General features: G+C 40.1%; 1 protein-coding gene across 3 annotated transcripts in view; it reads left to right on the top strand.

Annotated features, from left to right (window-relative positions):
* Nucleotides 1-15,286, top strand: part of Dscam2 (Down syndrome cell adhesion molecule 2) — a 392,154-nt gene that overhangs the window by 349,818 nt on the left and 27,050 nt on the right. For all 3 annotated transcript variants that reach the window (XM_067788438.1, XM_067788437.1, XM_067788436.1), the window contains exon 18: nt 901-1,188. In XM_067788438.1, the coding sequence (XP_067644539.1) occupies nt 901-1,188 (288 nt within the window). The remainder of the gene's footprint in view (nt 1-900; nt 1,189-15,286) is intronic.

A 15,286-nucleotide genomic window follows, 5' to 3' on the forward strand; every position in this document is an offset into this window, starting at 1 on the left:
GTATGTAGGGTTATGAGGTAGGATCATCAAATCATTTTATGCTTGAATACCCAGCTTTTGTCAGAACAATGCCAACAGTATTTCGATCGCGTTTCACTTGAATCTCCGGAGGATTTATCCAATAGTGATATCGGTCTCATTCGAAACTACATCATTGCTATACGCGTAGTTAAAGCTATGTTACCGTTATTTTATTTTATGTGGTATCACAACACACCTTCATGTTGTCCAAAAGAGCATCACCTACCAGCGCAGCTAAGAACTAACCCAACCTCACTTATTAATGCTAAATTTGATAGTAAACCAAAATTAGTTATGATATTACACCGAAAGCTTTTGTTATATGCTTGCATTGCATGAGTCGAATCCAGGAGTGGTCCAATTGGCAGCTTCTATTAAACAATATACACATTTCAGCCACTGACAGACCATTATCGGTTGGAGGAGCAATATCAAGTAGGTTTCTAGATTCTGCCTTATACGCTTGCCCTTATACTTTTTCGAAATGCTTAAGTTTTTAGATCCTTTTTGTGGAAGTGGATATCAAGACTAATTTTCAGTGGTGATTAGTTTTTTGACGGATCACTCACTGTCCAATGAGAGTCTCTGCCGTACGTCTCTGCAAACTGGAAAGTCCTTTTTGCTGCAGGTCCATTGAGGCAGACTAGGTGGAATCATCGATAGGATCTCTGTAGGAGTTATCCAGGGCCGTGATCGTGAACTACTTAAATCTTTACTTTTTGCCATACTTTACAGCGTTCTTTTTCAAAAATTATCGCCAATATTTTAAGCTACATAAGAGAATAGATATTTAGTTAGACTACCAGTGAAATCTCTATACTTAAAAACTTACATATGTATATATATTAATGTACTCATTGCTTTATATTTCTCCAACAGTATCGAACGCTTTAAAACCGCAACGACGTTTCACTATTTCCGGTCTACAACCGTCGACTCTCTATCAACTGCGCATGGAGGCACACAATGTTGCCGGCGTTTCACAAGCAGAATTTACATTTGTCACTCTCACCAAGGATGGAGAACAACCACCGCCTGAGATTGTGCAACGCGGTCAACGTGGCACAAATGTTTTCTATGGAAATGTGAATCTATTGATACCAAGCATAGCTACATTGTCAGGCATGATTTGCACAATTGCGCTGGTGGTCATGTGCTATCGGCATAGTAAGTATTAGTATTAATCTACATCCCTGCAAAAAATTGTGCGATTAATCCCTAAAGAGATTGGTCTCCGATTGAATTCTTTTGTCTACATTTGAGCATAATTGACCCCTATAGTCCTTTTCGGGTACAGTTGGGATTAGTAAGTTTGATATCTATGGGCTACATACTTGAAGAAATATTAAAAAAAAACAGCAACGAAGTAAAATAAAAAAGATTACAGGTGATTGAATCGAATTATTTAAGAAGAAACATGCAGAGCCCTATAGGGAACCTATATTACTAGGACTTAACGACTACGGAGTTGGGGTTAAATTTTCGGGGAATATATTTTATTCCATTTGGAAAAGCTGTTCGGCCCGCTCAAATAGATTTTGTGGCTTGGTAAACCATCCGATTGTGTTTCTGTCATGAATAATGCGTCTGGGCCTTATTTGAGTCCATAAAGAACGGAAAATGGACTAATATTCTGATGTTTCCATATGGGTACAAAGAGGATTGGTCCTATGTATCCATTTCGAGTATAGATGGGTATAATTAGTGTCTTCATAGGACATGTTCAAACAAAAGGTAACAGTTAAACCCATACAAAGAGATCAAAACTGGCATTGGTCGCATACTCCTTTGCGACTCATCCCGGATTCATCCTAGATTAATCGCATTTTTTGCAGCGGTATGCATATACATATACAAGTGCAAATAGGGAATGGGTGGGCGCTATAAAGGCGTGTCAATAAGCTTTTGTAAACGTACATATATTGGCTGAGTGGGTCACAGTTTGTAGCTTAATGAATGTAAAAACAAACAAAGCAAATCACATACATAAGTACAAAACTGCCAGAAAATCAACAAATATATATGTAAATGGACAAATATATAGACAAAAGAGTGGATGAACTAAATTTAGGTACAGTTTTGTGAAATATGTAAGCAACTTTGGTAATGTATCAGTTTTACAACCGGTTGCTTTTGACAGACATGATTTTATGACTTTTTTGGCACAACTGAAATATCCTTCCCATGCTGCTTGCTATATATTTACTTTTACAGAGAAATAATGGACATTTCAAGAAGAAACATGAGCTGGTAGTCTACCCGCTTCCATAGTCGAGGAAGCGCTGATGGCCACAGCGCCTGAGAAATTACTCAAGTTAGATGAGGAGTATTACTATCTGTTGTTTAGCTTTAGTAATTGGACGAAGTGGAAGTTTGCTTTAAAGAAATTTTTCGGTCTATATAAAGTAGGGCATTTCCGTTTTTTTAATGGATTCACAAAAATCATGCACATCTGTACATATAATAAATTTGTAACAGGTTGATATCTGTACACTGAAATATTTCGGAAAAACTGATTGATTATTTTTAGAATTTTCGTCTGTCTGTCTGTGTGTATGTTTATACACGCATCACCCAAAAAACACTCAATAGAATTCAGTGTATTTCTCACTTCTGCTTAAGCTGAAGCTTAACTTACAGTTAAGGGCACATTTAAGAACACTAGCTCCTAGGAAATAAAAACCTGGGTATATTTTGAATATGCCTGTACAATAGATATATTAGGTTAAATTTACTGATGATGTTTTGAGCCGTTTATGAGATATATGCCAAAATCTACTCACAGATGTTCTATCAAATTATGCTTTTTATTTCAACATCTTATTTTTTTTTAGTAAATATTAGCCAAAAGGTAGGCTAGGGACTTCCTACAATCTGTTTTAAGAATAAAAGCTTCAAGTGAAATATCAGAGCAGCACTTTTTATTTTATAGAGTTTTATTTTAGTCCAAATATCATGCTAAATTATTTTTTGCGCCATTGAGTACACTAAATAAATTTTATGTTTTCTTTTTTTGTGTTTCATGGAAGGAGGAAATGCTTTATGCAAGGACCGGGATATTTAAGCCTCACTGCGAGACGCTTCGAGTGTAGGACTCCCTTCTTCCATGAAGGGCTACCCACTAAAACCTAACCTCCCACGGCTCGCGCAAATCCCCGTACCTGGGACCGCGTTTAGCATTACTTCGGGCACGGGTGCACGCTACGTGAGCTCTATGGCTACTCTCACGCTAATGGGCTAAGCATCCATCTTCTAGTTTACTGATAAGCATATGCCTCACATATGTGCTGACCGTATCCCATCTGCCTCTTCGGTAGGTCATGTTATTAATGACACTGGCCGCGAATAGGTCGCCAAGTATCTCTTCTACCCTCCTTCGCTGATCGGAGAAGTGCCCACATTCGAAGAAGGTGTTTCGTACATCATCTATTTTCCCGCAGTACAGGCAGCTCGGGTTATCAACCTACCTAATAAGGGGCAATTACATCGACATAATTCGGACAAATATATCTCTAGCTCATTTTGTTCACATTTCCATATTTCAATTATTAAAAGCGTCCGCTGTATGTATATGATAAGTAAGCATTAAAAAATTGCTAGAAGCCAATATTAAGAAAACCCACAGCAGTACCGCACTTTTTTGGTACTGAAATTTAGGTCAATAAAACAACTCAAACTTTGACTTAACTTCAAATACTTCCCGTATTACCACTACATATACAAAAGCAGGGCTCAATATCTGATATATATTGTGCTTAAGAATTTTTGAAAGTTGCGATTAAAATCGGTCCGGAGAGGGTTTTAATTCCCACACAAAATTGGTAAGTAGCTCTCCCAAGTAATCTATGTTTGATTCTTCCTACAACCTTTTCTTCCTTTTATGTAGACATACATATATATAAGAGCGAGCTATATCTATGCCCAATATTTAATAATTACCTGGCGTATATTTACAATATTTTCGAAAAGTTAAACAGATATAATGTACCATCCATGATGGGACACGTCTTAAATTAGCTTAGCTTTGAAATATTGTTATAGATTCGAAAATTATAAGGAGCTTGGTTTTGCATATCTGGCATGCTCATCTTAAATGTGAGAAGTTTCTCATTAGGGTACGCACAGACAGCTTGCCTAACGGTAACTAGCCCTGAAATTTTCTTTGTAATATTGAATACCTAAGTGACTTTGAACCGAGTTCCTAATTTCAAGCAAAAATAAAAGTTCTTATACTTTTTTTCAAAATTCAACACATTCAAAGTAACGGGAGATAGCTCTGTAGTATACAATAATCAAGCAAGAAAGTCTAAGTTCGGGTGAACCCGAAGATTACATATCCAGCTGTGCAGTTGAAACGCTGTTTGTTGTTGTTTTGTGTGGTTAATAGTGTTATAAGGCTACGCCATAATATATACATATAGAGCTATTATAAAAAAGTAGGAGTGGCATTTGGGCGAATTCGCTCATTTCCAGAGGAAACTGTTGTAACTATGAAGAAAATGTTTATGCCAAATTTCGTTCGGATTGGGGTGTTTTTGTTCGACTTATGGCATTAAAAGTATTTTGGAAAGAGCAACCATACCACTACTGAGGTAGAATATCAGTCAAATATAGTTAAATGCCATAGATTTATTTCAAATTTTGTTAAGGTTTGACTTTTAGGAAAAGTGGGCATTGTCTTTAACCGATTTTAATTATTTTCACTCAGTCTGTATTATTTGCCAAGAATAGTGTCTCTGCCAAATTTTAATGTCTTGTTGCGTGCCCCGTTCGTCTCTTCCTTCAGAGGGGCTTGCTTAGCCGGCCGGCAACAGGTGGTGTGCACTAGATTATTTACCGGAGCTTCAGCCTGGGGGAGGTCCAACGGAAACCCTATTGCCTGACCAAGCCATCCTCTAGCAACGTAAGGGCCGAACAAGAATAATATGCTTGCACACACAAATGGAATACCGTCAAAATCTCGAGCATCACTGCTTTGGTCTGGAACTCCCTACACCTTGCAGCACGTATACACCATGAGCGGCTGCTCCTTACCCGTTCCCCACCTTGGCTATGTAGGTGTTCAAATAGCCCCAAAATGACCCTCCTTTGGCCGCGAAATCAGACCATCAGATATATATTTACTCAGGCATATTTACAAATATCATTTATTTATTCAACAAAAATAATTGTATATGTGTATAACTATAGTTTTTTTTTTTTTTGCTTAGGGAAAGACTATTTAGCTCATAGGTTGTTGGTAGTTCATTGTATACTTATTTAATCTTAATAATTCATTTATCTAAACTTATCTCTTATTCTTGGACATGTGTTACAGTGTTTTCTGTTGGGTATTGATCTTCTGCTAAAACTGATCTACCTCAACCCTATGTATACGTTATGTGGCCAGCGACCTTGTCGCTCTCTTTAAATGTACACATCTGACCAAACCAAAAATAGCCGTTCGGGCTCTCTGCAAGGGTATATTGACGCACAAACAAAAAGGAAAACCTCAAGCTAAGGCTATGGGAACACCAACTTATCAATTCACTAAGTATGTAGTACGAGTACCAAGGAGATTGTTACCCATCCACATACATGGGTACAGACAAACTATGCGCGAATTCCACGTAAATAAGGCGGATTCGAAATCGTACACTCATATATATATGTACATATGTATACAAACGCTGATGGTCATTAGAACGAACCATGTATGTGGACATGTGACAAACTCATCTGGGTATGCAAGTATACCCCGGTTTACGTAGTTTGGTATAGTATATACATAAAAGAAATGCACTTACATGATCCTCTGGTTGAGTTCCTGGTGTTTCCAAGCGGTCCCGCGAAGCGAAGAAGGCCTTCCTTGCTGCGTATGTTGAAGCTTTTAGGTTTAGAGGTTAGTGCTGATCAAAGGTTAATATAAATTAAGCATATGTTGGTCACCCTTTATTATATTTTTTTTTTTTTTCTTTTTTTTTTTTGACTGAACTTGAGAGAGCGGGAGGAATTGTGAAACTAGTTCATTTTGGGTGGAATTAGGTCAGCTTTAGCAGATCACGTCGCACAGGTTTAGTGTACCTGTATAGGTATGTAAGTTGTTTCGTAATGAACATGCCATCATGTACAACTAAATATGTATAAACATATGTTCTTCAGAATAATAATTTAATAATTCACGATTTAAGATGATGTCAACATTTGAAATTTACCGATAGGGTAATCTTAAATGCAAATATTAGAGTTATTGTTTATAACTTATGGAGAAATAGTGAGAAATTCATTCTATGGATTTGTTCTTCTTTTTCTTTTCAAACGTATTTGCTAGTAATTCGGTAGACCCCTGAGTATAAGATTCGGTGGGCATTAAGGAAAACCGCTTTTCCATTAAGTGGTACAAGTTGGGATATAACTAGGTATATACGTGGAAAATTAACACAAGTAGTGCCGCCTCGCGGCCTGGGTGACTTGATTGTATACACTTGCCCGTGAGTTGAGTTTAGGTGGACTTTGTCGGGTGTTTCCTTGATACTCGCTTAAACGTTTCTTCTGGTTGCTTGATTTGGACTCTAGGAGGATTCTGCTTACCGCCGTTTAGCACAATTTTTACGTTAGCATATCAGGTTGGCTCGTAATCCGTATAAATTATTTCTTGGTAGTGATTCAAATCACCCACGACTTTAATTGAAATTTACTAAATGCACTCACTTTACCAGCTAGGATGTGTACGGTCCGGAAGTTCATCAGAAAAGGCCCAAGATCTCACATGTGTAAAAAAACCCCGTGTGACACCTCATTCATCGAGGGTTATCGATAAATCTATCTATCTAAAATCATATGGAACCTTTGATGGATTGAAAGAACTTATGCTTACGTTACACGTGGCAACTACAGGGCGCATCATTCTTCATCGAAAATTATGGTTATTATGTAAAAACTGAGCGAATCTTCATCTGCCATAGTTGCGTGTACCTACGGTACATACACCCCCCACCTAGAGTGTTGGTGCGGGTGGTGCTTCACTTTGGTCCTTCTGCATGTCCTTTTGACTATACGTGCCCCGTTTCCCGGTAATGACATCTTCCAACTCGTATAGGCTATTGCCCGTTCGCGCCACAACCCTTGCTTTGACGAATTTTGGCGCTAGTTTGGAGCAGAATTTCTTCGATGCGTTACTCAAAACAAAGTTTCGTCTAAAGACATAATCTCCAACACTAAACTGGTGTACCGAACTCCTTAGGTTATATCGTTTGGCTGAACTTTCGTATGCTTTTCTAATATTGTCGCCAATGGACTTTCGTATAAGTGCTAGTTGGTCTGACCGGTTCAGAATGCTATCGTCAAGTGTTCCTAGTTTCCGCAATAATGCGTACTCATCACCATGCGACGGCATCTGCTGGCCAAAGACGGCATAGTATGGTGTGCAGCCGATGGATTGGTGAAAGGAACTTCGTAAGGCTTCTGCAATACTTGGCAGATGGGTATCCCATAGCGCTTGATCGTTCTTTAGGTAGGCTCGCATACCTGCGATGATGGATCGATTTACTCGCTCGCTCGCGTTCGCTTGGGGGTGGTACAAGGCCGTGTAAACGTGTTTAATTCCCCTTTCTGCAAGTAAGTTGTTAAACTGGTGTGACTTAAACTGTTTGCCATTGTCGCTCAAAACAATCTCGGGTGTCCCGAAAACGGCAAAAACGTGTTCACGTAGAAAATCACATATGCCTTTGGCATTAAAGTTTTTTATAGCTTTGAGAAGGGGAAATTTGGTGTAATGATCTAAGACGATAAATATTCCTATATGACCTTGTTTTGAACGGGGATAAGGACCTAAAAAGTCTACGTATAGTTTTTGGAAGGGGCGCTGGATGGTGTATTGGGTCGACATGGGCGCTCGCAGTATAGTATTCGACGGTTTGGTTGTCCGGCAGACCTCACACTTTCCGATGAATCCCTTTACATCAACCGTCATACTGGGCCAATAGAAATTCATGCGTAGGCGCTCTAAGGTCTTCGCGATCCCTCCATGACATTTGTTGGGCTGGCAATGAGCATTTTGTATCACGGCCGCGACTAGTGGTTTTGGAATCCATAACTTCCACACATACATCTCCCGCTCCGGGTTTCCATTGGGATGTTCTGTCCTTTTATAAACACGACCATCAAGGATTTGTAAATCGGGTAGCCTACTTTGGTTATTTTTGACGTGATTTACTAATTCCTGGTACTCTTCAGATTGGAACTCGTGCGAATCGATATCGACTAACGGACGAAAGTCTAACTCAGCTATTTCTTCTAAATTCTGGCGGGATAAAGTATCCGGTACCACATTCAAAGAGCCTTTCCGATGCTCTATGTTAAACCTAAAACCTTGGAGTTTTAGTGACCATCGGGCTAACCGGGTGGAAAGGTCGCCTTGGCGCATCAGCCACTGAAGGCTTGCGTGATCAGTAACAATCGTAAAGTCTTGCCCTTCAACGTAAGCTCTAAACTTTTTCAGGCTGAGAATTGCAGCAAGGCATTCCAGCTCAGTCACGCTGTAATTACTTTGGGCTTTGTTGAGTTTGTGGGAAAAATATGCGACGGGAACTTCGACACCTTCCTCATTCTTCTGCAACAAAACCGCACCGACACCTAGTTTGGATGCATCACATTGAATTATGAATGGCTTAGTGTAATTAGGGCTAGCCAGAACAGGGGCGGAACATAACGCTTGTTTTAAAGCTTCAAAGGACTTTTGTGCTTCCTCATTCCACGTAAAGTGTTTACTTTTTTTCAACAGATTTGTCAAGGGGGTAGTTAGGGACGCAAAGTTCTCTACGAATCGGCGGTACCAACCGGCCATCCCAAGAAAGCGTCGAACTTGTTTAACCGTTGTTGGCACTGGGTAGTTGGTTACTGCCGCAACTTTATCTGGGTCAGTCCGTAGAGTACCATTTCCCACAATGTACCCAAGGTATGTTACCTCTCTGATGCAAAACCTACTCTTTTCTACATTTATAGTCAAACCAGCTTTTCTTAAGTGATGGGCAACTTCGGACAGGACGGACATGTGTTTATCGAAATCTTCGGATAGTATAAGTAGATCGTCTAAATAGACGAACACTTGATTTTTCAGTTGAGGTGGGATGACGCGATCCATCAAGCGACAGAGGGCTTGAGGGGCGTTGCATAAGCCGAAAGGCATTACACAATAACGATATAGCGGACGATTAGGGACAGTGAAACAGGTGTAATCGCGAGAGTTTTCCGAAAGGGGAATTTGCCAAAAGGCTCGACGCAAGTCTAGTGAGCTTATATATTCGGCCTTTGGTATTCTGCTCAAAATACCATCAATGTGGGGAAGGGGATAAGCGTCCTTAATAGTTACTGCATTTACTTTTCGGGAATCTAGGCACAGACGCACTTTATTTGGTTTTTTCACTAGAACGACCGGACTGGACCAAGGACTGTTAGGAGACTCTTCGATTACACCTAATTTTAGCATTTCATCAATTTCTTCGTGAACCAGTTTTTCTACCGCAGGTGAAATGGGAAAATATCTTTGTTTGATCGGACGGACGTTGGGCTGTAACTCTATTACATATTCTATGAGGGACGTTTTTCCTAAACCTTCTTTTTCGCTGTTGGGAAATCGTCTTTTAACAGCTTCCAGTTGTATCTTTTGCTCATCAGTCAAGAAAAGGGTATTTTCATCCGACTTCACATCAATGGAAAGTTCGGATATGATATGCGGCGCAATTCGAAACTTACTCCAGAAATCTACTCCCAAGATGACTTTTTGGGCCATGCTGGGTATTACAAAAAACGTTATAGACTTAAGTTTATCTTCAAATCTTACTTCCAGGTCTATAACTCCGAAAACCATTTGCGTTTTACCGTCTGCGGTGCAAACGGCTGTTTTATGCTCTCGCAAGTTCTTTGACTTGCGAATCTCATCAGCAAATGAAGACCCTATACAGGATACTTGGGCTCCACTGTCTAGCAGTCCCAAATATTCTACACTATCAATCATTATTTTGGCATATGGCCTTAGATCCGAAGACCTTTTTGTTACAGTGCAGATTAAGTGTTTGAGGGACTTTCGTGTAAGCCGTATGTTTCGCCAGAACTCTTTAATACGGGCCGACGCCCGACTAGTATTTTGAGAGGTCGGATGTTCTGGAGAGAAAATCCGATCTCGTATTGTTTTATAGTTTTGGAGGCGTACCTCATATGGAACGATCTCTCGTGCAAACGGGTTGCCTATTACAGTGTCATTCGAATTCTTTGGCGGTCGCATATGTGGTTGTATTAGTTTAGGGCTCGGCGAGGGTTCGACTTCGATGCCTCGCCGGCTTTCAAGTTTCCCGAACACGTTCCGCATTTAGGCCTATAAACATTTGGCTTTCCACATCCATAACAAAATACTGTCCGGTTTTCTAAACAGTCCATGTACCTATGACCCTCACCTCGACAATTCCAGCAAACTAACTTTGAAGTGTCAATTGGCCGTTTCGACACCTCGCCTACTTTGCACTCTAGGGCTTCTTGTGAGTCGTCATCGCATTGAATTTCGTTGGCATATCGGCGAGGACTTGGTCGCGCATTTCCTGATGCTGGTTGGGTGGTGGTTTTGTTAAGTTCGCTTAAAAGACTTTCTCCTTTCAAACAGAGCCTGCGCAGTTCGGCAAGGGAATTTATGGGCACGTACAAGAGCTGTTGTCGAATTCGGGGGCGTAGGTTATGTTGCAGAATTTCCACTAATTCAGCCTCAGACAATGACACTTGTAAAGGTTCTGCTAACTTCAGGACAGCGTTTCTAAATTCATCAAAATTTTCCGTTATGCCTTGCTTTCTACCCCGTATCTGTTCTTTTAACTCAAAATCACTTTTATGCTGCTGGAAGTTAGTTCGGAGGGCTTGGCATAGAGAGATCCATGTGACGCGCTCCACGGACCGTCGATATCTCCAATACCAATCCTTTGCATCATGGGTGAACAGACTCTGTACATGTTCACATAGTAAGTTGAAGTTTCCACCGAGGGTGTCAATGACTTGGCATTCTATTCGGTATATAAAGCTATCGACGGATAAGCGTGTCGATCCATCAAACGTAATACCCCAGCTAGAAATGAGGTGAGCGATCCTACCGGAGTTGGGAACGCTGGACATGTCGCTAAAGCGCAACTGGTCGATCGCACGGTGAAAGGTTGGATGGGAGTGGTTGGGTAGGTTAGGTACATCACGGGGCCAAAATTCCGAGAAGTTGTTGGGTGGATCCACCTGTACGGGGTTGCCTACTGGACTACTGTTACTAACTGGTGGAACTGCCGGTATGGTTGACGGTATGGGAGGATTTTCATGATTCAGGTTTATTCTAGCTAGCGCGGCGGCAAGCGAACTCTCGAGTTTTTGCTCAATCATTTGTGCAACTCTATTTTCGAGGTCATCTACAAGTGTAGCTTGCCTGGCACTGATTACCGCCGCCACTATATTTCTAACACGGCATTCTTCGTCCCTGGTATTTGCATCAGGTGCAGGAGTGTTTACGCCTCCACGAATCTGTAATTGTTCATCACGGGGCAGCTCTAAGTTCTTGGGTCGATTGACTGCTCCCGTATTCTGCTTAAAGTCCTTGCTACTGCACTTGGCTCTACATTGTGGACAAATCGACTTCTTTTTCAGCCAATTCAATAAGCAAGCTTTATGGAAATCATGAAGACAAGGTGTGGTTAGAATGTCATCACTGTCTCCTAGGGTATCCTGGCATATGGTACACTGAGCATTCTCCGGTGCTACCCGCCCAGAATCTAAATTATACGCCATGTGTGAGACCGATAAAAAGTATTGTATCAAGAATTAAAGGTTTTTTTTTTTTTTTTTTTTTTTTTTTTTTTTTTTTTTTTTTTTTCCTCTTTAAAAAACTCTGTACGACAGGTGTACAGGTTTATGAGTAACTATGTATACCCACGTGAAGGAAATCCACTATATATGGTCGAGTGAATGTAATCGTAATTAGTTCGTCTAGATTATTTCGATCGACGTCATCAGCAACCGTAACTAATTTTTTTATGTAAAACCGAAACAAGTTAAAATTTATCAATAGGGAAATTGCATCAAAAAGTTGGTCTGAGTTTCGGGCCGTGGGACTGTCAGATCGGTGAGGGAACTCCAGAGCTCATCCTAGTAATGACTCTAGGCATCGGACAGGAAAGAAAATATGATTAGCTTAAGTAAATTATCAGAATACTCTCGAAGTAGGAGGAGAGAGAAATTAACCTGCCAAGATTACACGGAAGGGCAGAATAGGTAAAACTATCAGTTGGTTATCGGACATCTAGCCTCGTTATAAATCAAAATTCCAAATAGCTTTCCATTCAACTCCAATGAAATTTGCAAGTCTAACTAGTATGGTTATTTTACTTTTTTTTTTTTGAATTTGTGCAGTGGCTTCATCGGTCGGATCCGTGGACATACAGCCTTTAGGATTCAGCACTTCCAGAATCAGCACTGGCCTACACTCATCATCAAAACAACCATACCAAATTAACTGTCAATTGAATAAGTCAAAACCAAAAACATTTAGTTGTAAGCTATGCGATTCCAATCAATCGACTTTTACCCTAACGTTACTTGATAATTAAGTATTTATAAAATCGGACGGACAAAATTTAGTTCCAAGTAGAACTATGGGGGGACCACCATGAATTCGGAATACCACGAAGTAAGTCACTAACATTCGGGCCCCACACTTGGACGCCATTTCTTTGTTGCGTGCCCCGTTCGTCTCTTCCTTCAGAGGGGCTTGCTTAGCCGGCCGGCAACAGGTGGTGTGCACTAGATTATTTACCGGAGCTTCAGCCTGGGGGAGGTCCAACGGAAACCCTATTGCCTGACCAAGCCATCCTCTAGCAACGTAAGGGCCGAACAAGAATAATATGCTTGCACACACAAATGGAATACCGTCAAAATCTCGAGCATCACTGCTTTGGTCTGGAACTCCCTACACCTTGCAGCACGTATACACCATGAGCGGCTGCTCCTTACCCGTTCCCCACCTTGGCTATGTAGGTGTTCAAATAGCCCCAAAATGACCCTCCTTTGGCCGCGAAATCAGACCATCAGATATATATTTACTCAGGCATATTTACAAATATCATTTATTTATTCAACAAAAATAATTGTATATGTGTATAACTATAGTTTTTTTTTTTTTTGCTTAGGGAAAGACTATTTAGCTCATAGGTTGTTGGTAGTTCATTGTATACTTATTTAATCTTAATAATTCATTTATCTAAACTTATCTCTTATTCTTGGACATGTGTTACAGTGTTTTCTGTTGGGTATTGATCTTCTGCTAAAACTGATCTACCTCAACCCTATGTATACGTTATGTGGCCAGCGACCTTGTCGCTCTCTTTAAATGTACACATCTGACCAAACCAAAAATAGCCGTTCGGGCTCTCTGCAAGGGTATATTGACGCACAAACAAAAAGGAAAACCTCAAGCTAAGGCTATGGGAACACCAACTTATCAATTCACTAAGTATGTAGTACGAGTACCAAGGAGATTGTTACCCATCCACATACATGGGTACAGACAAACTATGCGCGAATTCCACGTAAATAAGGCGGATTCGAAATCGTACACTCATATATATATGTACATATGTATACAAACGCTGATGGTCATTAGAACGAACCATGTATGTGGACATGTGACAAACTCATCTGGGTATGCAAGTATACCCCGGTTTACGTAGTTTGGTATAGTATATACATAAAAGAAATGCACTTACATGATCCTCTGGTTGAGTTCCTGGTGTTTCCAAGCGGTCCCGCGAAGCGAAGAAGGCCTTCCTTGCTGCGTATGTTGAAGCTTTTAGGTTTAGAGGTTAGTGCTGATCAAAGGTTAATATAAATTAAGCATATGTTGGTCACCCTTTATTATATTTTTTTTTTTTTTCTTTTTTTTTTTTGACTGAACTTGAGAGAGCGGGAGGAATTGTGAAACTAGTTCATTTTGGGTGGAATTAGGTCAGCTTTAGCAGATCACGTCGCACAGGTTTAGTGTACCTGTATAGGTATGTAAGTTGTTTCGTAATGAACATGCCATCATGTACAACTAAATATGTATAAACATATGTTCTTCAGAATAATAATTTAATAATTCACGATTTAAGATGATGTCAACATTTGAAATTTACCGATAGGGTAATCTTAAATGCAAATATTAGAGTTATTGTTTATAACTTATGGAGAAATAGTGAGAAATTCATTCTATGGATTTGTTCTTCTTTTTCTTTTCAAACGTATTTGCTAGTAATTCGGTAGACCCCTGAGTATAAGATTCGGTGGGCATTAAGGAAAACCGCTTTTCCATTAAGTGGTACAAGTTGGGATATAACTAGGTATATACGTGGAAAATTAACACAAGTAGTGCCGCCTCGCGGCCTGGGTGACTTGATTGTATACACTTGCCCGTGAGTTGAGTTTAGGTGGACTTTGTCGGGTGTTTCCTTGATACTCGCTTAAACGTTTCTTCTGGTTGCTTGATTTGGACTCTAGGAGGATTCTGCTTACCGCCGTTTAGCACAATTTTTACGTTAGCATATCAGGTTGGCTCGTAATCCGTATAAATTATTTCTTGGTAGTGATTCAAATCACCCACGACTTTAATTGAAATTTACTAAATGCACTCACTTTACCAGCTAGGATGTGTACGGTCCGGAAGTTCATCAGAAAAGGCCCAAGATCTCACATGTGTAAAAAAACCCCGTGTGACACCTCATTCATCGAGGGTTATCGATAAATCTATCTATCTAAAATCATATGGAACCTTTGATGGATTGAAAGAACTTATGCTTACGTTACACGTGGCAACTACAGGGCGCATCATTCTTCATCGAAAATTATGGTTATTATGTAAAAACTGAGCGAATCTTCATCTGCCATAGTTGCGTGTACCTACGGTACAGTCTCTTGATTTGCGGCTTCTTAAACTTAAAGTTGCCTTCTTCCAAATGTGCATGGTGTATTGCCCATATCCCAAACTTTTTTGAATTTTTTCGTTTTGCGTCATAAAACCAATCCACTTCTGAATTTCATTAGCTTAGCGGTATTCGTTTTTGAATAATCTCTTTTTTGCATTTTTCTAAATTTTCGACATCGAAAAAGTGGGCGCGGCTATCGTCCAAATTCGCTAATTTGAACGAACGGACGGACGTGGCCTAATCGACCTACCTGTACAGCCACCCGTATCCAATCAAAGTTAAAATACCCTGTCTACAAGTACAGCGGGGTA

The sequence above is a fragment of the Eurosta solidaginis genome, chromosome 5 (genome assembly GCF_040869045.1).
Source record: "Eurosta solidaginis isolate ZX-2024a chromosome 5, ASM4086904v1, whole genome shotgun sequence".
NCBI lineage: Eukaryota > Metazoa > Arthropoda > Insecta > Diptera > Tephritidae > Eurosta > Eurosta solidaginis.